This window comes from Plasmodium gonderi (assembly GCF_002157705.1).
Source record: "Plasmodium gonderi DNA, contig: Chr10, whole genome shotgun sequence".
NCBI lineage: Eukaryota > Apicomplexa > Aconoidasida > Haemosporida > Plasmodiidae > Plasmodium > Plasmodium gonderi.
Genome location: NW_021628935.1, coordinates 393,442 through 421,062, shown reverse-complemented (window position 1 = coordinate 421,062; position 27,621 = coordinate 393,442). Strand labels below are relative to the sequence as shown.

Genomic DNA, 27,621 nt, shown 5'->3' with positions numbered 1-27,621 from the left:
AAGTCCAGTTTTTTTTTTTTTTTTTACTTTTTTCCATCCCTCAGATAGATCATTTTAACATAATTTGTTGGAAAAATGAGTATGATTAAAAATATAATAAACCAATTTATTAAATTATTCGGACAAGAATATTTGGGAGATTGGGATGCTATACAAAATTTAACAATTAATTCTGTTACCTCACCAGAAGTATGTATTTTTTTAATACAATTATCGTAACTTTAAGGCATGTTGAATATGTGCAATTATATGCATAGGTTATCATTGTAACTATATATTAGTGTACATGCTCATATAATTGAGATAGGAGAGAAGAAACAACAATACAATATCCATGAATATTTTTATTTTCCTTCTTCTGCAGATCTTACTGAAGAATGTCCCATTTCCAGAAAAGTTATTCGAATTGGCAGAGCTACCTTTCGAAATAATTTATTCGAATATAAAAAGTCTGCGAATAAAATTTCATTGGTCATCTATTTTTTCAAACAATGTTAGCCCAATAAATATTTGTGCAAATGATCTTTTCCTTGTTATAAAATTTTCATACCCAAGTTTGTGGGATACTAACAAAATAATTAATCATCAGTATAAATTAAAAAAAAATAAATTAGACAAATGGGATAGTATTAATATATCTAAAGAAAAAAAGGAAGATAATTTTTTAAAATCATTACCTATAAAATTGGTGAACTCTTTAAGAATATTGGTGAAGAATATTAAAATCGTTTTTTTCGATAATTACATTCATAAAAATCCATTTACTTTTGAATTTTTCATAAAAAGTTTTAAAATTGACGAACTGAACAAGTATAACGTTAAACTAACAGAGGAGGAGAAGAAAAATATTAAAAAGAATTTACTAATTAACATATGGATAAGATTCATAGGACTACATATTCTTTTTAAGGAATACAAAAAAAAAATTAAATATAAGAAACAGCTTAAAAAAAAAAAAAATGAACAATTGTACAACAGCGAAAAGGCTGGACACAATGTGCCCAAATCGAAGGACGACAATATAGAGGGAAAAGGTAAAGGTGGGGATTAGCAAAGAATTATGAAAATATAAAAAAAAAAAAAAATAAAACGAAACAAAACAATAAAATAATAATATAATTAATAATAGTGTAATACATGATGAACAAATAAAAAATGTTTAAATAGAAAATAAAACAAAAAACATGTTACATCAATAGTGAAAACACGCATTCCCATCCAAAATTTTCTACTATAAACGTGAGCCCAAGCTCACGGATGGAGTTATCAACGATAAATATGTAATATATTATGCGAATACATTCAAGGTATTCCTTTTTTTTTTTTTTTTTTTAGAGGAATATTTCCTGACAGCTATTGAGAATCTGTTTAGTGAGAGCGGAAGTTCTGTTTATCGAAATAAGAAGAAGAACTGGAAGAAGGGAAAAAAAAAGACATCGTTTAATAGTCACGAATTTGTAAAAGGAGTTTTTTCATTCAGTGATTACGAAATTAATGAAAGGATAAAAGATGGATATTTAAAAAAAAGATCCAGGAGAAATATGCGCTCAGAGAAATTTGGAAAAAATATGTCACTAAAGAAATATGGAGGAAAACATAAAAAGAGTAGGAAAAAAAGTAAAAATAATTACAATTTTGAAATACCTAAACACGATTTAGGATTTAGGATAACATCGAAGGATGGGTTAGATATGCATGTTATTTTTAAAAAATATGATATAAAAGCATTAAACGAATTGAAAAGTGACATAAAATGTTTTAAGCATCTGGAGTTATCCTTGGTTAAGCATAACAAAGATGATACCGATGATGATATTTGTAATAATGTAAAAATGGAGGAAGAAGAAAATATCAAGGGGTCATGTTACTGCTATAACTATGGTAATAGTAACATTGAAGAAACAAAGAACGATTCATTTTTTATATCAAGTAAGACAAATGAGCATGAAGAGAATAATAATATTTGCAATAGCGAATTAAGAAATTACGATGAAATAATGGAAGAATGTTTTAGAAATGATTATCCTCCTATGTTCAATGATATTTCTACGTATGAAAATTTAAATATCTTTTTCACCACATCTGCTTTAGACGCATTTTATAATTTCATAAGGTATATAGAATTTTCTTTTCTCTACAAAGGTGGGTGTTCGAAAATTTTCAACATCATTCCGAGTATTGAGAATTGTATAAAATATTCAGAATACAGAAAGCTGCGAAATGAGAAAAATTACATATATAACGAAAATACTGAAGATTTTCTGAAAAAATTTGAATCCTCATGTCCAATTCATTTGCTTACAAAATTGAGGTTGCTATCTGATGAATGTATATATAGTAAGGAATATTTTAACAATGCCCATTTAAAAAAAAGAGAATGGAAAAAGTTATTATACAATTTTATTAAAAAGCAGAAAGGGGTTACATCATCCATTATTGATGAAAATTTAGACAAATTAGAAAAATGGTTTTCACACGATATGCTATTTAATTTTGTTATTCCACAGATTAATTTTACATATATTCCTATTAAATTTAATCATTTCAGCAATTCTAATGTGAAGAATTATAAATGCCTTTTATCATATAGTGTATCCTGCTCTTTTTTATTTAAACAGGAAAAATTTTCCACTATAAAAAAAAAAATTGGTATATATTTGCACAATATGAATATCAATTCCTTATTTGTGCTTTTTAAAAAAAATAATAAATGTACTATGAATAATAAAAAATATTGTATTAATTATGTAGAAAAATTACCGATAATAAATTCTTGCTTATATAATGAGCCCAATAATAATAGCATAACTTTTTATCATTACGATAAAGCAAATGTAGGAGATGATTATGAATATTCTGTCGAACGTATACATTCCAATGAGGAAAGGATAATAGCAAAAAATATTGCACATATGACAAATGGTATGACCACAGAAGTAGCATCACAAAGCAATGCACAGAAAGATGGTTGTGATTATTATATGAAAAATAGCGTATCTAGTTATTATAATAATGAAACGAGAGGTACAACTAATGGGAATACGTTTTCTAACAACACATTGCAAAGAAAAAATAACGGAAATCAAGATATCATAGCACAAAATGAACGAAATGATAATGAAAATAATGTCAAAACGTGTGGGAAAGATGAAAATGAAGTTTCAAAGGATTCTCATGACACAATAAAGGAACTTAATAATAATAGGTGCCAAAAGGATTTAAAAAATTATAATATGTGTAATATATTTGAGAGATATCAATTTCATAAAAATTCATTCGAAAAAGAAGAAATGGAAAAAATTAAAATCGAAAATCTAAGAAGCCTTGAAAATGAACATTTAAAGAATGAATGTGAAAAGGTAGAAAGCAATAACAACATTGATGATGTAGGAAATAATCGAAAAGGATTCTGGAAATTTATTCTTGGTAATCAGAAAAAGGAATCAACTAATAATATGAATAAAAATATTGTAAAATCAATTGATGACAACAATTTTGATCGAATAATCAATAATCAAATTGTTTTAATTCCAAATACTTTAATCATCCTTATTAATGATTATAGTAATAATATAAGAGAAATTGACATAACTGTTTCTAAATATATCATAAATGTTAATAATTTATTTCCCCTTATGAATTTCATTCCAACGAACAATATATGCCTAGAACTTTTTCTTAAATATGATAATTACATTGATAAGGATGTTATCGAATGTATTTGTTTATGCATTAGTAAAAGCGTAATGAAGAAAAAAATAGTACGAATTCACATGGACGAAGTGAAGTCTTATTTTTTTAATTCATTATATGTAGAGAATGAAATTGTAAATTTAAGAAATTTTCTCAATAAAACCAGAAGAAGGAAAAAAACAAGAGGTTCCCCATACTGTCATGAAAAATTTATTGAACATGACCTTCTGGTAGACCCTTTTAAATCTGTTGGAGATGATAACGAAGAAGAAATGAAAAAAATTAACAGAAATAAACATTTGGATTTATCCATCGAGAAAAATGATTATATAATAAATAATAACCCTCAATGCAGTAGTCAGAATAGTTATAACCAAAATGAAGAAGTGAATAACGATAGTATGAGTGATGACGTGACCTCGAGTACTTGCCAACATTCGGATAAGGAGCATGGACAAATGGCAATCTCATGTAGCCATGGAAATAAAATTTATAGAAACAAAAGCATGGAACATTTTGTATTAAATCAAGAAATGGACATAACAAATATGTACAATATTATATTTAATAACTTATTTGTTGCACAAACAAATGTATATCACACAAAAGTCAACAACACCTTTAGCTATTTAAGAAAACAAAATTTCCTATATTCTATTAGAAATAAATATTATATGTTTTTGAGACGGTATATCCAATATAATATCAATAGGAAAAAGGCCCAAAATGGAAATTTACTATCAATTGGCATTTTTTGTCATCTAAAGAATCTATTCTTGTTTCAAAACAAGATAGATTCGTTGTTATATCTCAGCGTACATGGGGTAGAAGTCGAACATTTGTTTCATCCTTCTTTCGTTGATTTAAGGAGTATCCATTCATATGAGTTTAAGAATGATGTAGAACAGAGTTCTCAGGCTTATGTGGACTCTCTATCATGTAAGAACAGCTATTATGCTACTAATTCAAAGGAAAATTGCAGCTCCATTAGTCTAATTGGAAGTAGTGAAAAGATCAACAATGAAAGCAAAAATCATTCGAGAAAAAGAAACAGAATAATTGAATATTCTAAAAATAAAAATATGCTAATTAGCATCAAATCGTTAAAACTTAAAAAAAATGAAAATGTATTATCCCTTAAAGTGAACATTTTGAACTGTAGCATAAATGAGATTTTCGTGTCTCTCTTCGGAATATGTAAGCATATAATACCGTTAGAACATATAGAATTGTTAAAGGCAAGAATAAATAAATTAAAAAGAATAAAACAACATCTTATAGCAAACAATAAAAATACCATGCATTTGAAAAATATCAATGTAACAAATGATTTATTATACAAAACGTTAAACAAATATAATCTAAGCAACCCTGTAAGAGATAAAGATACAAATAATGATAGTAATGTGGAGAATAATGAAAATGAATTGACTGTTAATAGAAATTATGAGAAATATATAAAAAAATTAGTTATCAAAATTTTAGATCATGAGAAAATATTATATAGTAAGGAAGATTTTGAAAAAATATTTTATATGATATTGAGAAAAAAGGTAACACGTCCAAATAATGGTAATAATAATCAATGTGATAAAAAAGAACTTCTACATAATTTGAGCATGGATGATAAAAAAGGGAAGATTATTCATCATAATTCAGATATGTTATATTCTTTTAGTAGTAATAACGACATTGTAGAAAATTATTACACACCTGAAAAGGAGGAATATGACAACCCAATTAGGAATTCTAAATGCATGGAAAAGGAATACTATACCTGTAAGGATGATACTATGTTAAGTAAGAAAGATTACAATGAAAATTGCAGTTCTCATAACAATTCAGATAACTTCAATATAATCATAGGAAGAAATTCTTATTCTACAGCTAACGAAATAGGTGATGATGATAAATACAAGATTGGCAGATTGAATGAAGGAAATAGAATCCAGGAAAAATTTATCGTGCAAGAACAAAATGTAAGTTCAAAGGATATCCATCTTGATAAGCCCTCAATTAAATACCTAAACGAACATTGCAAATATATGAACTTGAGAAATCTTTTCAATTATAATGATTTAATGATTGATACGATGAAAATAAATGAAAACGATGTTTTTATTCATAGTAGTATTTCTAATGATGGTGTAACCGAAATGGATTCTTCAAAAAATAATAAAATGCAAGAGAAAGATAAGTCTCCAAAAAGATCACGTTTATTTTTTTTATTAATAAACCAAATAAATATAGCTATTACAAATAAGAATGAAGGTTTATTCAAAATAGTGTGTAATGAATTTATGGGTGAGTTGACTAATATGACTACTGTTGTTAATATTTCCATAAAAACTAACACATTATACTTTTTTTATGTGATGACTGTTTTGAGTAGACATAAAGGTATGAATGTTACAAAGAAATGTAGCAAAAGATATCCCATTACATTTAAAAATGAAAATTCAGTTGATTCGATGGAGAATAATAATTGTAAAAAATATGTTATTTTAACAGATTCGATAAGCAATATGATAAGTGTTTCCAAATCAAACATGAAAAAGAAAAAAAAAGTTTGTAATTTCTTTAATGATTATATATGTATTTTAAAAAGAAAAAAATTCAAACTGTTTATAGATTATGACAAGAAAAAGAGGATAAATTCCCAACCGCAGATCCATTTAGATTTATATATAAACAAGGAGACCAATAAAAAAATTGTAAAATTATCTCTTACAAATTTTAATTTTTTTTATAGTTCTACCCTATTTGTCTTATTAAACAATGTAATTATAAATTTTTTTTTGACATATATTCAAGAGAAGGAAAAGGTAAGAATTCTCCTTTGTAGATTTGATTCTATCGTAAGAAATAGAGGTTCAGCCTATGTAACACTCGCTACTGTAAAACCTTTTTCCAGCTTGCGTAGTAAAGTAAACGATATAAATAATATCTCTGCTAAGTGCACAAAGAAGAAAGACAAAATTGTTGTTAATTCACTTGAGAAATGGGTAAGCAGCCATGAAGTTGTAGACACTTTATGCACATCTAATAATGAGAGTTTTTTGGATGAAACATACGCAGACAATCATATGAATTGTGGAACATGTGAATACAAAATTACGGGGAATGGTCTTCCGAATGCTGATGATGCCAATTTAACGAATAAGACCTTCTATTACGAATTTTCAGAAAATGAAAAAAATGTACAAAAGAATATACTACATCAAAATGGAATTTCCCAAAACACTTCATTTTCTGGTGTTACAGCGGCCAAGATGAAGGAAAATATTTCCAATAGTTTGTGGAATGGATTATATTATGGGGAAAAAATGTCCTCTCTAAGTAGGAGAAAAAATATCTTAGATGATAAAAATGAAATATGCGAAGAAAAAAAAAAATTTATTGATACCAGGAGCAGTGGGCATGGACTTATGCTGAATGTGAACTCTAACGATAACTTAAATTCTGCTATTAAAATTGATTCGCAAAAAGATAAAAAAAAAAGTCTCAACTTTTTAAATGAACACAAGAAAAAGGATGTGATTTGTAAAGATATTTCCTTTGCAAGTTTCAATTATACAGAAAGTGAAGAATGTAAAGAAATGGATGAAAAAAAGATGATAAAAAATGATGATAACAATATGGATGCTCATATTACTAGCGTACAGGATGAGGGTGCATCAAATAATACCTGTTCTTATAACTTGTCGAAAAGTTATCACACTCCTTTGAGTGCGAATAATTTGGATAAATACGAGAATTTTCATATAGAATCAAACAGAGAGAAAAATTCAATGAATCATAAAACTGTCAATGTATATAATAATGTAATTAATACGAACGTATTGAGAACGATTGTACCCACTGGTTCTGGTTCCAAATGTACTGAAAACCGAAAAGATGAGAATAAAACTACTGATAAAATTCGTGGTAAAAACGAAAAAATATGTAAACACATTTTGCATCATAAGAAGGAATTATCTATATCAAAGGCTAAAGAAATTCGGAAAGAGGATATTAGAAAGATAGAAGAATCCCACGAAAGTGAAGAGATTAGCCTTTTTGTTTGCTCTCAAAATGTGAATATATGCTATCTTGTCAATTACCATCGATTTAAGTATATGTACAAAGAGAACAATAAAGTGGATGCATACATGAATGATTATATGAACTTTATAGATAGTTGCTCGAACTATTGTAAATATAAAAATAAACAAGGAGAAAATTATGATCATGTTGGAATTATGAATAAAGATTTATATAATTTGAATTTAAATTTTTTATTTAAACTTGAGTATGCATGTTCGAAAAATAAAAAAAAGACCATTAATGCATTCTTCCCATTCCTCTATATTATACTAATGAAGAATTGTAATTATATTATTTCACATTTGACTATCGTGGATGTTAAATTTAGTGCACTTTTTTGGTGTAAAAGGGAAAAATGCATGAAAAAAAAAAAAAAAAAAAAAATTAATGTACAGAAAAAAAATAACTCACGAAATTGTGAAAATGCAACGTTGAATTATTTTCCTGAAGAACGAATGGTCTTTCCAGATCGCCACTTATGCACTCTTGACAACTGTAATGTGGACGTGGACAAATACACAAGGGAGGCGTTTACATACACTAAATCTAATAATTTAAAGAAAATTACAAGTCAACCTATGAAAAACTGTAATATAGTAAACAGATATGATAATTTTCACAATGATGAACCATGCTGCACGTATCCTAACAGTGAAAAGTCACATACTGACATGTGTGTAATACTACAGAATAAGAATAATAATATATCCATTAACAATATGATATCTCATAGTATAAACAAAAGATATGTAAAAAATTCCGACGTGTGCTGTGATCATATTATTAAAAAAGGGTCCTTAAGGAGTGAGAATAATTCAAAAACTGAAAGGAATAACGATAGTATTTGCAATGATAACAAATTACACAGTGACGGAGAAAGAAATCATAGTTCATACATTCATGGGGAAGATGTGAAAATGGGTTCTAGAGCTATCGAAGGGGGAGTAAGGAAGCAGAAATCTTATATGAAGTTTTTACTTAATAACAAAAAGAATGACATAGCTGAAAGTGGAAGCATTGATGAGAGAAGAAATGAATCTACAGTCTCCTATGGTACGAATAATGCGAGAATTGTCAATAGTGCTCATAATGTGAATAAACCAAATAACATTTTTCAAAGAAAAAACATACTTGGACGCATAAATTCCGTTATTAATTTTATGGGGAAAGGTAGAAGCAACTCGAAACCTATACTAAAGAGGGAAAAACAAAGCAGAAGGTCCCTAAGTCTTTTCAGCATCAAATCATTAGCATTTATGAACAAAAAGAATACACAATGGTATAGCAATACCTTGGATTCTCTACATATAAATGGTGATAATAAGAACACATCTTATGTTTTGGATAATAAAAAAGGTAAGTTGAATTTACAAACACTTGGATTCCTTGCCAACCAGAATGGGAAAAATGGGAATGATTCTGTAAATATTTATCATAGTAATAATGATAATATTGTGAAAATTTTGAGAGAGTATAGTTCTTACTATTCAGGGGATGAACAATTCAATGAAAATCGTCCAATCAGAAATAATGAAATGATACTGAAAAAGTGTAAAAATAAAGCTTCATTTGGTAGTAACTACATAAATATTGGAAAAGCGGAATTCAAGGAAAGAAGTAAAGAAAAAAAAAAAAAAAAAAAAAAAAAAAAAAAAAAAAAAAAATATTATTCTCATTCTGATGAGGTTACAAAAAATTTGCCATTGTGGGAATTATCTGGGTGCTCCATGTCTGTGTTTAGCATAAATTTATTTAGTTGCATATATTTGAGAAAATTTAAAAGAGGACGAGAATTTTATTTACAACCACTCATATATAATTATAAAAACTCAAATTGTTTAAGTCCTTTACATGTGAATAATAAGGAAAAGGAGTATTCTAGTTCCTTATTTATGCAAAACAATTTCGAAATGTATTCCACAATGAATAATAGTAATTGTAATAAAATTACAAAAAATAATTACATTATAGAAAATGAAATAAAATTTTTAGAATACATCAACCAATTATATAACCTAGAATGGTTTAATAAATTTAATGTTCATCATCTATATAATATAAATAAAATTCACTCAAGTGTTTCTAAATTTATGAATTTGAATAGTAAATGTACACTTGACAGTAGCCATGGTACTATTGTGTGTTGTTACATACCTATCTTTTATAAAAATATTTCCGAGTCTTATAGAAATATATACAAGTTTTTATTGTTAACCAGATATTACGAAAGTCTTCAATATTTACCCAAGATTTGTAAGAAGAGAAGACAAACAAAAAATATGTTTGAAGTAGAGAAAAGGAATAGAATCAGAACCAAGAAAGGAGATCATGATGGAACTAACTCCAGAATGACCCAATCCATCGAACACAGGAACAAACATTTTATTGAAAAAAATGCAGGTGGTATGTCGACTTATGAGAAAGATGCAAGAACGCGTGCATCTAGGAAAGAAAAAATGTGTAATGATATTATACCTATGCATAAAGGAAAAAGATCTAAAAAAAGAAAAAACTATTTGCTCAATGAAAGCAAAAGGAAGAATCATGCACTAAGGGATAATAGCACAAACTTCAAAAATTATCAAAGCATATATTTTGATGAAAATTTTAGTAAAATGAATAAAAACCTGGAAAATATCAATTGCTCAAATTTATCAAATAATAATGTAAAAGCATTCTATCACGATGATGCAAATGATTTGTTTCATGATGATACTCAGAAAACAATCCCTCCAGAAAAATACCCCATACCATATGAAAATCATTATATCAGCTTTAACAATTATTTAATATATAAAAGAGATTTTTTAAAATACAGTTCCTGGAAGGAAAACCATCTTTTCATATCCCTAAAGGATGTAGAATGTCATAACCATGTGAGGAAAAATGGGGCCAAAATTAAGAACAAAGGAGTGAAAAAAAATAGGAAGCTAAAAAAATGTTTCAATTTTTATATTCACATGCATGCGTCTAGCATTAACGTGGATCCATATTTCTTATCTGTGTACAATTTTTACTTAGTGAATAATTTAAACAAGAACTTAATCGCGTACGATATAAAAGAAACAAAAGATTATTTTATCCATAAATATAATCAAATGAAGCATTACTATAACCAGACACTTGGATCGAGTGAACTAAATGGTAACGTTGAAACTGATTCGACATTGAGCTGTTCTAAGGGTGAAGAAGAAGAAAGAAGTATAAAAAAAAAAAAACAGGGTAGAAAAAATAAAGAGAAAAATACTAAAAATAACAATTTCACAAGAGATATCCTTAAGTATGTGGATCAAAGGAAAAGGAATGAGGAAAAGAATATACAGAAACAATTACTTTCCCTTAATCTACCGAAAAAATTAAAATTATATAATCTTATAAATTCTCTTAGCACGGCTACATCAAAAATTAAAGCCAAACTAAAAAATAACAAAGTTTTAATTAATCTAGATATTAGAAATATAGATGTAAATGTACTTGATTGTTCATATATTCACGATAGTAACTATTTACTAATAGATCACGTACACCCTTTTTATAATAAGCGCTATATGTATATGTCAAAAGAAGAATACGAAAGAATCAAAAGGAAAAGTGGAAATCACTCAAACGATTTTTCACATTTTGAATCTGTTGAAAATAAACATTTTTCAAGCACTATAAACAAACTAGTTTTCAAAAGGTTTACAAATTATTATTATGATAACTCGTTCTACATAATTTCTATTAATGCAAATAAGGTGAAGAGAATATCAACACAATTATATTCTACTATTATAATGAACAATGTTATTCGACATGAAAATGTCAATGATGTGCTAACCATCATTGTTTATAATTATAGTATGAAATTCTCTAATTTAAAACTGAAAAAAATGAGAAACATAACAATGGATGGAAAAAATGATATACAAAAGGGTTTTGATGAAATATGCCGAGAAAAGAAACAAGACGAATCAAAAAAAATAAAAGAGGATAAAGAATATAGAAAAGGTGAAAAGAAAAAAAGGAACAATGTAAATTATTTTAATAATATACAAAAAGAAATTTCAGGCAATTATAATGGCAAGGTAAATGTGAAAAATTCTGTAAACAATTATAGTATGCTTAAAAACACGAAAAATTTAATTTATGATGATATGATAAGAAGCAATAATAATAAAAAAATCTTTACACAGTATATGAATGACCACATAGATAAAGAGTTAATGTCTATAAATACAAATTCATCTTCTTCATTATGGTCTTTCTCTGAACAAACTTCTTTTTCCGTATCTGAAACAGCATCTACCACAAGTTCTCACCCATCCGTATCGATTAACTCTCTCTTATCATATAACTCCAAAATTGAAAATGAAAATTTAAAAGTTCTTTCAGAAGCACAAATAAGAAGAAGACACAGATCGACTTGTGAACCGTTCAACCTAGTTAACAGAATCAAATTAAAAGATATGCATTTTGAAAGAATTAAAAGACATAAAAGAGATACTACCTATTTTTCTGATACTATATACACGAAACAATCCACATCGTTAAGGCAGTCATTTATGTCTAATAATGAAAATGAAGAAAGCATGAATATTCACAATTTTAAAACAAGAAGTAGACGTTATGAGAAGAACCATGTTGAGTATGAAGAGGGAATAAAAAAAAAAAAAATGAAAACTCGATTTTATAATCATGTTAAGAAGATATATAATAATATGGCTTCAAAAAATAAGAAAATAAAATTAGTTATAAATAGCATTGTTGAAAATAACAAGTGGTCAGTTCATGTGGAAAATCTGGTACTTTACTTACCCCATTATAGTATGGGATTTAAATTTTCTGTATACTTAAATAAGTTCATAATATATGATTACAATAAAATAAATATATGTAATAATATTTCTCAATTTCGATTATTCCTAAAGAACAATGCTCATAGAAAATATTTGCAATTGTGCAATAAAATAATTTGTACATTTAATTATTTACATAAAAATAAGGCATTATTGAAAGGAAATATAAGGAGAAAAATTGTTTTAGAAAACTTAAAGGACGAAATATATAATAATCAATTTTATATGATAGCAAATGAAAATGTGAAAAATATTGATTTCGTTGTAGATATTAAGAACACTAGATTTATCCTACATAACAAAACAATTATGGATTTAATAAACTATTTCACAGAATTGTCAAATAGTATTTATTCATTTGTTTATGTATATTCTATATATCCAGAAATATCCTTTGATAAATTTTATTATTTCAGCTCCTGCATAAATGTAGATAATTTCCAAAAGGGTCTATTACTATATAACAATCTTTTGAATAACTATATTGCTATGAGTAAAAATGGCAAGGTACCAAATGATTCACGAAAGGGAATCTCTTCACATAGTGATAATAAGAACATTAATTCATCTTCCATAAGTGAATATAACACGAGGGATACAGAAAATCATCTATTTGATCAGTACGATAATTCTGAAAATAGGGATCGGAGTGAGAGTAATAGTATAAATATCCTTCATGGTTCAGAAAAGGGGCTGAATAATCATTATGGAATCAAGGGAGAAAATGAAAGCGTAAAAAAAGGAAGAAACGTATACCAAAGGAAATATGATAAAAATGTTAACTGCTCAGATTATGAAAGCAAATTTATAGATGAAAGTGAACATGCGTCTGACATAAGTACAATAAATATTCTTATGGATAAAATATATACTCATAAAAACAAATTAATCTATAAATACTTAATTATGAACAAATTCGAATATCAAACAACATTTCATAATTCATTGAAAGAATTAAATGATAAAAATTACTACTTTTTAGCATTCATAAATAACAACTTGATTTTCTTCTTATATTTCTACACCAAATATAAGAGTATTTTAAATTACACATCCAGAGAAGATGTATTCAGGCTGAGACAGAACTATGAATATTCAATTAAAAAGATGAAACATAGCTCTTTAGTAAATGCTAAAAAGATATATGAAAACTTAAGGTCGAAGAAAAAATTTATAAATGTAAAGAATCCAAATGGTAGTAAAATTCATACACATAAGGAACAGCTGAAAGTTTCTACCTCCAAAATAATGGAAAAAAAAAAGAAAAAGAGGAAAATTAAAAAATATATCAAATATAATAATGAAGGTGTGCATAATGAAGGTGCGCATAATAAAAATAAAAAAATGTACTCTTCATTTGAAGCATGTACAAGTTCTCTCAAAAATAGAAAAAAATATGCAGATTCTCATTTTGATATAGAAATGAAAGGGAAAATGGAACTATCTGAAATAAAACATATTAAGAAGGAAGCACAACATATCCAAGAAAACACAAATAGTGATTATATAACAAATGAGTATGAAGGGATGATTCCATATTACAGTTTTGATATCATGAAAAATGAGAAGACTCTGGAAAAATCTGGATCAGTCATATATGACAAGTTGAACAATGATAAGGCAGAGGAATACAAGAAGAAAAAGGATAATAACAACACACACGTGGGAAAAGGCTTTTCTAGAAAATTAAAAACTACCATTCGAAATTTCTTTACTAGAAGAATATCATCTCATCTGTTAGGAAATAAAAACATAGACAGAGGTAACAAGAGAGGTAGTTTCTCAAACTCTTCTAATGGGTTATTTTCAACTGATTATAATAATTCCTTACATAAGAAGGACGACAAATCTGATATTAGCTCACCAAGTGATGATGTAATTGCGTTTAATAATTTAAGTAATTTGTACAAAAAATGCATTTCTTTTAAGATGAAAATAAATAAATTCGAATCGTGGGTTATTCAAGACGATTTGATGAATTCCAATAGTGCGAAAAATCGAAATGTAGAAATGAGTTCATTGTTAAAAAAAAAAGGAAATAAAAACATGTTTTTTCATTCTCCCTCTTCGGATAATCATAAATTGTCGAAAATAAAAAAGAAAACGAGAAATAGAAGACGCACAAGCATAAACATGATTAGCGAATCGAACAGCAATATGGATGATTATTTATGTGATGGAGTGAATGATGATAAAGAAATAAGTATAAAATCTTATAGTTCTACAAGTTCGAGTAGCAATTTAAACATATTGCATATTTTAGAAAACTCCAAGAATTATTTTAACACATATATGAATAAAAAAATTAACAAGCAGATCTTTTATCTAGCCAGAAGGAGAATATCCAAAAACGACTATGATGATTTCAGTGTAAATTCCAGATCTATAATTAGAAAGAAAAAAAATAATTTAATATGCAATGAGCTGAAAAAAAATGAGGTTAAACTAGGGACTCAAGATTCTGTCGATCCTATCGATTCATTTATTTGGGATGATCTATCTTCTTTTAGCGATTATACATATCGTAATGAAAAGGTACTGTCGCGCTTTCTAGGTAATTCCAGTAGTAATATGAATATATATGCTGACAGATATGTAGGAGAAAACAACCTTTTTAAAGCTTTAGCCAAAGAGAAAAGGAAAAAAATTAATGAGTATCACAAATGGAAGAAGAAAAGGCAGAAAAGGAAAAATATAAGAGACAATAATAGAAACATATGTTTGTCTATCATATTTAGCATTGACACTTATTATAAGGAGCAGGAAATAGTAGATTCCTCTAAATTTAAAATAGAAATTAAGAATTTGAACATCATGTTGGGGAAATGCTTTAATTTTAATGACATACATGACCATCTCAAGTTGTATAGGAGCAATAATAGTTTCAGGACATCTGTGTATACTTCTGCAATTATAGATTTAAATAATGAAGATGATACTAGTCAAAGGGAGAGAAATTACGAATACAGGAAAAATTCACCCAATCGAAATAATGAAGTTGTCAATTTAGAAATGGAATATGCCTTTTATGACAACACCAACTTTTATAATATCTACTATAGCGAGATGAAGAATATAAATAAGGTTAGGAAGATGATTAAATATAGAAGTGTGAGGAAAAATTTAGGGGATCAGGAGTTAGTTCAATATGGAAAAACTAGAAACTATTCAGAAATTGCAAATCACGAGAATCTGTCGAGTAATGACCTGAACATGGATGTAGAAAATACAGAATATAACAAGGCAATAAAAAGCATAACGTTTAGTTCCACGCATGAAGAGGAAATCAAAGATCGCTTTAAAAAACACAAAAATGATAAAAATGACAGAAGCGATAAAATCGATAAAAATGACAAAACGTTTAACAACAATAATGATGAATCATTGGGGATGGATAGGGATCTATTTTTACTGAAGCATAAGCACAAATTGGTATATAAAGACAAATTTAACATATTTTTGAACGAGAACAATAATATATTTATGCCAAATATTAAGGATGAAAATGATTGGTTATTAAGCATCAATAGTGTTTATTTGCATGTAAATTCATTAAGTGCTAAAAGAACTTTTAACATAAGCGTTCACGAACTCCTCATTAATTTAACCATAGATAATATAAAAGAATTGTACAAATTTTACAGAAATTTTAGTTACAATATTTACTATGCTTATTTTTATAAAAATTATCTTTCGTTTGTTAGAAACATATATGTTTTACCATTTTTGCATAAGGACAAAGCATGCATTGAAAAGTCTAATGAAAAACTGAAGATAAATGGAGTGTACCTAAATTGTATGAATAAACTGAAAATTTTAAATAAAAATATTTTTCATAACAAAGGAAAAATGGTTAATAGGAAGAACTCAACGGATAGAAAACTAGAGGAAAAAGAAAGAATTAAAGAAACGTGCAATAATTTGCACGCCTCGAATTTATCTAATAGTCGAAATAGTCAGATTGATACTAATGAAATGTATCATATTGTTGAAAGGAGAGATAAGAACCCGTGCAATGATAGAATATGTGAAGACATATTGGATGATATACCTATTAATAATGACCAAAGAATTATTGAATTAACTAAAAAAAGAGGAATAGTAATAAATGACCATCAAACATGCAGAAATAAATATATCAACATGAATGATACAAATGAAGTAATCCATGATATGCATGAGGAAGTAGATAGCAAATATACCCCACAAAATAGCGAACAAGGAGATGTATACAATCTGATTAAGGAAAAAACTATATTAATTCAAAATATGGAAGAAGATGAAATTTATAAAAGTAATAATATTACAACCGTGTATAATGTTCGTAAATATTTCTTAATTAAAAATTTTAATATATATAAAAATATGGTCCATTTTTATGGAAAAATGCAGACATTTATCGGTTTAGATAATAAAAATACCATATATTCTGAAATTATTCATGCATTGAAAGAAACATATATAATGGTAGAATTGTACAGAGAAAATCTATACTACTTGTATAGTCAACTATTTTCAATTATTAGAAATATTAATGATGAGAAAAATATAATATGTCATGATCTTGTGTTTGTAAGATTGTTAAACTGTTTGTATGCATATAATAATAAATACGTTGCTAATTTGTTTTATTATTTATTTGTTTTTTCGAAATATAATAAATTTTCCTATTATTTATGTAACATTCATAAATATTTTGATTACAAATATTTTACCTATTTTACAAATAAGATTACTAATATTATCACATGTCATGTTAGAGGAATGTTGAATAAGGAGTTCACAAGTTCGTTTAGTCACAACTACTTTGATGATTCTTACTCTTTAAAAAAGTCAAGTCATGAAAAGGACCTACCCATGTTACACAGCAAAGACAGTGGATCCATCATAAATGAAAATTTTGCTCTTCAGAAAGAATTAGACGAAAATATTAAAAAGGAGGAACTTATTAAGGAGAATGAAGTTATGAAAAAAAATTTATCATGCTTGATTATTTCGGCTCTACTTTATCTATACCGACCGTTCATGTACAAAAAAAAAAAAAATGTACAAATGACAAATAAAATGAATGAAAATTTTAAAAAAGTGTTAAAACGGGAGGAATATCCATCATATCTTTCTGGAGAAGATAACTTCTTACTACGACACGATAGCAATATTACACAAATGGACAACAATGATGCTTTTTTCGAAATTAATAGAGAAAGAAAAATGGATGATATAAACATTCATAATGAAAATAGTGGAGAAATAAGCACCAATCTGAGTAACACATACAAATTTGACAACCCTATGGAAGATACTATGTTGTCAGAGTTAGATTCAATAAATTCGGATAATGGTAATGGGACAGAAATCATGAAAAACAAGTCCTATATGTTTCATAAAAAAGGAATAAAAATAAAAATAAAAATTCGAGTAAATAATATATGTCTGAAAATTCATCAATTGAACAAAGAAAATATATTAACATTAGATTTGTATGATTTGAATTATTATCTGCTGACATGCCTTTATCGGTATCATTTTTTTTTCCACAATACAAATGATCATCTTAGTTTTTATCTCAACGACAAGGTAGAAAAAATTAAATTTGAGGATATATATGCAATAAAAGAAAAGAATAAAATGAAAAAAAATGTTAGCAATAACTTGTATATGGATAATGCGTGGTACGAATTATCAACAGGAGAATCGGCTATGCAGGATTACATGTATGTCACAAAGTGGGGAAATAAAAATAAGAAAAATAGGAAGAATTGTATTAAAATGAATTTTACTTTTAAAATAGGACTAAAAACTTATGACAATATGTACAATATACAAGATAACATAATAAATTCTATAACATTCAATTTTATAATAAACGAAAAGTTTAAATATTTTCCCACATTACATATTAATTTTTATGCAACAAGTATAAATTTAAACATCACGACCTCATTTCTATATTTGTATAAATATTTATATGCAAATTTAAATTTCAAAAAAGATTTTAACGATGTTAAAAATTCCAATATTGAAATATATAACGATCTTCATTCAGAAATTATAATATTTTATAAGACAAGAACGAAAAATAACAATTATAGATGGAAGTTAATTATTATAAACAAAAATGAATATTACCAATTTCCATGTGAATGCCTCTATTTTTGCATCAACAAAAAAAATGAAAAAATAAAAAATAATTCTGAATATCACGAAATGAATATGAATTCGGAAGATTTCACAATTACCAATGAACATGACCTAAATAATGTTTTTAGGGATATATGCAAAATTGGATTTAAAAAAAGAAATTTGCACAATTCTATCTCAAAGCATGAGAACCATTTGCTCTATGATAATACACAAAGTGTGTACGATATTTTGTATCAGTTTACATATCGGATGCCATTTCTCTATAAAAACTATGACAATCATAATAAAATAATAAACATAATAAAGAATAAACCTTCTTGGATATATATCGGAGTTCTGTATACGGATGATCTGTACTCTAGGGCATACAAAATTCCAAATGTAAGGAGGCAGAAATAGAATCAGTGAGAGGGTCTCAAAAAAAAAAAAAAAAATTGACCGAGTGTTTTTTTTTTTTTTTTTTTTTTTTTTTTTTATATTTCATCACTTTATTGCTTGTGAATATACATGTATGAACATATTACCAAGTGAGAAAATTCAAAATGATTGCTTAATAGAGATATTTTTGCAAATAATATATAAAGTATTGCATTTCTGGCAGTGATGATTAGTACTAGCATTTTATACAACGAGAGATATACATCAAATGTTCTCGTTTTTGTACCTATAATGATATATTTTGCTCCACGAAATTCTGATATGTGTGTTAATTATTCATATGCACAAAATGTTCATTTGTTTTTACCGTTTTTAATTTTTATACACACAATTAGGTGAAGCATAATTTGCTGGTCGAACCAGAGATAATACGAAATAAATGGTGTCTATCCATAGGGACATGCATACAAATAGAAAACAACTCTGGACTTTATTTTCGAATTTATAAAGAAGGTAAAACAAAATATTTTTCGAGAGTGAACTTCAAATGGAAGTTAAAGAAGAACAAAAAATGCAGTGGTAGATATTCCACGTGGGATGCAACTGATGGAGAAACAGGAAACCAAAAGCAAAATAGAAAATATAGAGAGAATTTAAAGCGTTATTCTCATCATAATAATAAAAACTTTATATCTTATATAGAAAAGAACAGGAAAAGGAATAGAGAAAGAAATGGAGGTTACATAAATATACTTCCATTCAGTAAGAGAGCCATTCCATTATTTTGGCTTTATGATTGTAGCTTGCCTTACATAAAAATTCTTAGAAAAAAAGAAAAAAAATATAATATGAAAAATTTAAGAAAAAGCAATAATGAAGAAGATTTAGATATTGAAGCTGTTCCATTTCATATATTGTACAAGCTTTTAAACAAATATTCATTAAGTAACAATAATATATACCAGAAAAAGTTGGATATATCTCCGTGTGAAATAACGTTTAAAGGCTTGCTTATGTTTCACTGTTTTGTCAAAGTAAAGGATGTACCAACACAGCATATAAAAGATACATCATACAACTACACAGTTGTTATTGAGCCCATGGTTACCATAAAGAATAATTTACCCAACCCAATTACTGTGATTGTGAGATTGAAAAAGGAAAAAAGATTATTTAGTATTTCTAACAAAAAATATGAAAATAAGGAAAATGAAAAAGTGATTTATAGGAAAAATTATCAAATAAATGATGATATTACCAAAATTTTGAAAAAACAAGAAATTTTTGCTCTTGTTCCACCGCATCATTATTGGTGTTTACCGATCTGCACTCAGGCATTTTATATGAAAGTATTTTATCATGGATTTCAAATAGAAAAAATGAATTTCATATATGACTATGCCAATGAGATTAAGGGTTACTATGATTTTAAGGATGTCAAACTCCCTGAATTGAATGAGTCCTTTTATGGCAGCAACATTAACAGTGCGATGAATAAGGGAGAAGGTGGTATCGCCAGGGATAGCAATAAAAAAGGGAATAGTAGCAATGATAGCACCCATAATAATGGCAATAATAGAAGCAATATCAACAAAGATATCAACAACACTATGAGCAACAATAACAACGAAAACAGTAGCAAGAACTATGACAACCCTTCATACATCAAGGAGGAATATAGAATGAACGTAAACTACTGGCAGAACAGAAATAGAGCTTCATCAAACGCTTCGAGAAATAGACAATTGATATACGACGAGATAATAAAAGAGTTTCAAAATAATAAGAGAAATGGAGACAATACGAGTTATAATGATCCGAATTCATATAGAAAAACTGTGTGCGATATTTTGTCAAAGAGCAATTTAAACAATATGGATATTTTCCTTCTGAATGAAGAAAATAATCATGAAGGAAGAAGTGCTTACAAATACAATTTCTTATATGCAACTGAAGGATTTTTTCCCATATATATGCCAACAACTGACACGATTACTTCAACGAAAGTGTTAAATCATAAATGTGGTTTAATTGGTAATATATTTTCATATGATGAATTAAAATTTATATATTTTGAAAATAAAGTGAGTCAAATGAATAAGAAAGTTTATGATAATTTACACATTTTTAAAAATATCACTATCTCTGCTGATGTATCTAGGAGAAAGATTGATTTTTATTTTCCCTTTTTTTTCGAGAACACAACAAATGTGTGTATATATGTGAATAATAAATTGTTACCACCTAATAGTCGATTATATATGACTGAGGAGGAAGCCAAAAGTGTAAGGATCAAATCTTATAAACATGATTATTTTAATAATTTAACATTATGTAGTAATGTTAGTAGCAAAATAGATTGTACGAAAACTAATATGATACGCCCATTAATCAATTTAGTATACAGAAAAATAAATAGAAAACAAAAAGTACGTTTTTGGGAAAAATATGAAGAAAAAAAAAAAAAAAATGACAATATAACAAATACACCATGTTTAGAAGACGAAGAAGAACACACTAACATTGATGAAATCGAAAAGGCAAGAACATCAAATAGCTTCAAATTAAATATATTAAAAGATGCAAATGATGATATGAAGAGGAAGCAGGATAATTTAATTAATATTTATAAGGACTTAATGCACAAAAAGGACGCGAATACTACCCTTGACGCAGATTCTAAAAATTGTCTTACTTATGATGAAAATATTGAAGAAAAAAAAAAAGAATTATGCAAAAGTATCCCAAATGAACTTATAGAAAAGACTGCAGATGTTAAACGCACAGACCATTTAACGGACAATTACTACATTCCCACTAATAAGAACGATTTAGATTATTCTAATTCAAAGGTGTCTGACTTGTCTGTTAATGCGCATGTGAAAAAGGAGTATAATACGAAAATGAAGAAAATACACAAGTATAAAAATGCAATTAAAAATATCCTGATGAGCAAAAGGACACTATTTAAGAAGATAAAAAAAATGGGTCAGAAACCATCAGTACCAATTGATAATTTTAAAAGAATTAAAAACTTTCGATTATTCAATAAAGGCTTAAAAAGAGATAAAATTCATCCAGAGAGAGAGGATGAGGAATATTTCGAACATGTGAATGAGAGGGGAGAATCCTATGACAATGATCGTAATGAAGATTCTGGAGATAGCAGCTATTACTATGGAAATGATAATGACAAAAAGTTAAAAAGAAAAAGTAAGAAAATAGGGAAAATGAGAAGGAAAAAATACAAATACTACAAAAGAAATAAAGGACATAAAAATTTCTTTAGTAAAAAATTGTATTCTTTAGGCAATTTTGATCAAAAGTATTTTAAAAAAGAAAAGGAGGAGAAGAAGAAGAAGAAAAAGAGGAAAAAAAAAAAAAAGGTATCATCTTCCAAGGGAGAAAGAGGAGGAAGTGCACATGATTCTTTCTCCTCTGAAAATGAAAAATCATATGAAACTTTACATACATCACAGTTAAGTTTTAGCATTTTTCATCTGTTTAAGGAAAAGGACGAAACATTAAATGGCGAAGAATTTGATGAAGATATCTCTGAAGATAATGCAAATGAGCAAATAGAAATTGGAAAGGATCTAGCAGAAGAGGAAGATGAGGAAGAAGATGAAGAAGCGGAGGAAGACCATGATGATATGTACAATTCAAATGAGAGAAAGACGATTAAATATGACAGTATTTTAAAATTTAGTCTAATGAACATGGGAAATAAAAAAGGAAAACAAAAAGAGAAAAATAACTTAAAACTTAAGAGAAATATAAAAAGGAAGAATAAGAAAAACCGATTTAATGTGACTCCTTTTTTTAGTACCATGGATAAGGGACATAAGGAGGAGCAGGAGGAGAAGAAGAAGAAGAATAAGAAAAAGAAAAAAAAAACACCCATTGGACTGTCCAAAATTAGGAAAAATGGAAAATCAAGTTTGATAAAATATAGTACGCGTAGCAATTCGTCAGATAGTGATAATATGAACATTGTTTCAAATAAAAGAAAAAAATTTGATGAAGAGAAAAATGAACATGATACAGATATAAAGGTAACTTTCCAGGAGAACGATCTGAATTCCAGTATGAATAAAAAAGATGTGCAGGAAGTAAATGAGGTTGACAAAATAAATATGAATGGAGATTGTTATGAGGTAGTGAATGAGGATATGAATGCAAAAGATAATGAACATGATAGGAAAAGAAGAATATCATTGAGAGATTTTCCCATAAGTAAGAAAGAAAGCAGAAAATCAAAAAATCAAAAAAAAAAAGATTATTATGATGGAGGATCCTTGTCTTTAGGAATATGTGTCAGATATGCAGAAGAGCCTTTTAATAAATCCAAAATTGTCACATTTGTCAATAGCTACATATTTATAAACAGATTACCGTTTGACATAAAAATTTCAACAGATTCGGTTAGAAAGTCGGCTAGTATTTTTGTAACCCAAAATGCAAACTTTCATCGAGATTTTAACCATACATATAAGGAATTTATACCAATGGAACCAATAAATACCAACAGAGGCGTAAATAACATTAAATCTATCAATAATTTATCAATGGAAAATGAAATATGCACAAATAATATGAACGATACTAATAGGGTTAAGGAAAATTCAAAACTCGAAATTTGCAAGGATCAAACAGTAGATATGGAATCCTTCAGAATTTCTGATAATAAAACGGAAAACTCTATCATAAAGAGTAATAGTAGAAAAACGTCCAATATAAATAACAGTAGTTTTCACGAAAGTGTGACATATAATGAAAATAAGAATAATGTCATTATAACAAATAGAAATTCCACAAATTATGAAAATAACGAAATACAAAATAAGGAGACTAATAAAACAGATCAGAATACAGGAAACAATAATAATAAAAATTTAAAGAACACCGACACAGCAAAAAAAAATGAGACTTTAATAAAAAGTGGAGAAATTACATCTTTCCACTATCATAGGAGTTATATAAAAATAAAGGACAGCAGTGAAGAGTACAGTTCATTGCCATTTTCATTAATTCCAAAAAATGTTCCTTCAAATTTTCAAATAGAATTATTTAATATTAATAAATCACAAATAAATAACACAAATAATTTATTAGTAGAAGTAAATGTATGTAGTGGAATTTTTGGAGATAAACAGCAATTGCCATATACATATAATGGCTATTTTTACATTCTGAGTTTACCAGTTAGACCACAATTTGAAATTATTAATGCCACGAAGTTTATAATAGCTTATGCAACTGATGTAAATAAATATACAAAAAAGTATATGAATAATTATGATTCTTATTTTGGTAGAAGCACAAAAAATGGAGATTTCCCTGTGAAAATGATTTATCCTTACAGTTCTATATACTACACACTGAGAAATAATAACGAAATTGAGTTATCTAAAATTGCTTTGAAAATTGTAGGGGTTCAGAAAAGCTCATGGTGCATTAATTCAATTAATTCCTTTATTGATAATGTTGTTTTGTTGCCTTATAGAGTATATGGGGAAAATAAGCTATCGTCCAAAAGAAAAGCAAAATCTAGAAAAAGTAGATACAAGAACAGAAATGATGCCTATATTTTAACAAATAGAAAAAATTCAGAAAAAACACCTTTGGAAAATTATGGTAGTAATGTTTTGACTAGATTCCACTCGAATGACAGCTTTTCAGATGCAGATAATGATAACGGGATTTTTAGTGAAGAGTTGGAAAAAGAAGAGGTTGGAAAGAGAAAGCAAAAAATCGAAAAGGATAATATTTTCTTAGGACATAATTTAGTAAATAAAAAATTATATTCCTTTTTAATTATAAGAGATAACGGAAGTAGAGCTATTGTTATTACAGAAAAGTATAATTTAGCACGAGAAATAGTAAGTACAAAAAATTTTAGCAAAATTCATAAATTGTTAGCTATAAGTAGTAGAAGGAAACTTTTATTATCAAATAAGCATATTAATAGAAAATATATGTTAGATTATAAAAAAATGAATTTTGTTTATTTTAATTTTCCAAATGTTCCTATAATATACAAAATTAATATTCCTAGATTGACAATTACATGGATTCATAGACAAGATGTGGTAATAGCTATTCATTTAACGAATTTAAAATATAGTGGTCATATATATCCTAAAGAAATAACAAACTATGACATAAATCACATGTTTACTCCTATCAACATTTTAAAAAAAAAAGAAGTAGAAGAATACGTACAATATGTTTTTCTAAATAGTTATATAGATTCCATTTTTCTAATTGAGCAAATACATATAGATCATTTTGTAAAAGGAGATATTCCTGTCATTTTGAAAAATACAAATATAGAAGAAAATGAAGATATATTCTTATACATACATGTAAAACAGTACTGTGTTGATTTGCTTAAACAAGCACCTATATATCAAGGCATAACGATAAAAATTTCCCCTATCAATGCAAATATTGAATTGTTGGTTATTGAACAATTAATAGAAATTATGGAAAAAGAAAAACAATTACTATTGCTGTATGAAAAGGAAGATAAATCGTTACCACCTCTCATTGCAACGTCTGAAACTGCAAAGGATGCTATAAATACCACTTTGAAAATATTTTCTGATACGAAATTTCTAAAAGCATTGTATATAGAAGATTATGTAAAACGAAAGACAGAGAATAATTTTATTTTGAGAAATAACCAAATTTTGAATAATAAAATAATTTTAAATGCTGCAAATAGAAATGAAAATAATTATAGAAGGATGCATAACTATAAGAAGAAAATTGTAAAGGAAAACGAGGCTCTTATGAAATCCAATGCATATTCTTACTATTTTAACTCTCAAAAGGCTAGAGTAACAGCACATAATAGAATGATAAATATTAACAACATAACAGAAAAAATGTGTTCAGAAGACTCGACCAATAGTTCCATATCTACCAATTTGACAAACAAAGATAAGAGTAACAATAATACTATACATAAAAAAATTTGCAAAGTGTTAGTTGGATATTATAAATATAAGAAAGTACATAATTTAATTAATAACACTTATTATGACATTAATAATATCAATGATGAACGTTTATTACCACTTAAAATTCAGTATTTTAAAAAACCCAAAATTTTTATGAATGCATTTTCATCTCATTTATTTTTACATCCAAATCCAAGATGGATTGACAGCAGGAGCAAACCAGTATATATCAGAGAATTTAAAATTAACCCAATTGAAATCATAGCATCTGTTAGAACATCAGAACATCGAATTTCAAGAAGAATATTACATATTGTAGATGCATTACCAGTTGATACTCCATCTATGCGTATACATTTGATATCACAGAAAAGGAATTATATTGTATGTACATGGGATGGATTATTTCAGTCTTTAAAAATATCTTATTTTAGACAACTGTTGAGACAATCATTACCAAGTGCATGGTTATCAAACCCCTTTGCATTTATTAAAGGATTTATTAAAGGAATTATTGCACTCTTTAAAGAAACTATAAGAGGTGTTAAAACAAGTTCTAACTGTTTTGATGGATTCATGTCAGGATTTAAGTGCGGTATAATCATACTTGTTGTTAACACAGTAGGAGGATTATTTCAATCATTAAGTCATATGTTAAATGTCTGTCATAAAATAATGGGGGGTTCAAGGCCCAGACCTCCAAGTATCTTGGATTCTATAATTCTCGGATTTGATGGATTGATCCTAGACACATTTTATAGACCTTGGGTTTCGCTATTCAATGAACCAAAAATTTCTCTTAACAAAGGAAATAGCAACCTAAAAACGGTATGTATTGTAATTGGTTGCATTCTTAGATGTCTATTTTCTCCAATTTTTGGCTTATTAAACCTTTTTGCATCCATAACGGAAGGATTTGCTAATACACTTATAGGAGATTTCGAGAGATTTTCCAGGGTTCAGGAGCGTGCGGAATTTGAAACAGAAAAGGTGCATAACAGAATTTCTTCCATGAAAAAGGGGAAAACATTTATGAAGAAGACTGTTAGATATGACAACAGAGTGTAATGTGCGTGAGCGTTGCATTGTGAAGATTACCACATTTCATACATGCGTTTCGTCATTTCAAGATGTATTGTCCCTCAGCAATGCATTTTTTCGTAAGGTAATTTATTGCAAAATGCCGATCTGTGTTCTTATGTAGCCACTTGATCATGAAAAATTACATATTTGTGGACCTAGTCACCTTCTTCGGTTTCAATGGAGCATTCCCTTTTATTTATTTATTTATTTTATTTTATTTTTTTTTTTTTTTTCTTATCATTAGAGTTATAGAGCTTCTCACTATCATCACAGAGAGAGTGCATGTTAGTTCTTCATTTCTCCGTCGTAAACAACACATGTCCTTATGCATATGTATATATATATATATATATATATATATATATATATATATATATATACAAACATATGCTTACTTATGTGTGCGCCATCCATCGTAGGGAAAAATTTTT

The 27,621-nt window shown here is 27.3% G+C and overlaps 1 protein-coding gene across 1 annotated transcript; it reads left to right on the top strand.

The window, feature by feature from the left end:
• Window positions 1-81: 81 nt before the first annotated feature.
• On the top strand, window positions 82-27,175 carry PGO_100900 (hypothetical protein, conserved; the record flags this gene model as incomplete). The annotated part of the gene is made up of 4 exons (XM_028688121.1): window positions 82-189; window positions 365-1,034; window positions 1,336-19,142; window positions 19,535-27,175. The coding sequence occupies 4 exons, from the start codon at window positions 82-84 to the stop codon at window positions 27,173-27,175; spliced, it is 26,226 nt and encodes an 8,741-aa protein (XP_028543922.1).
• Window positions 27,176-27,621: the final 446 nt, after the last annotated feature.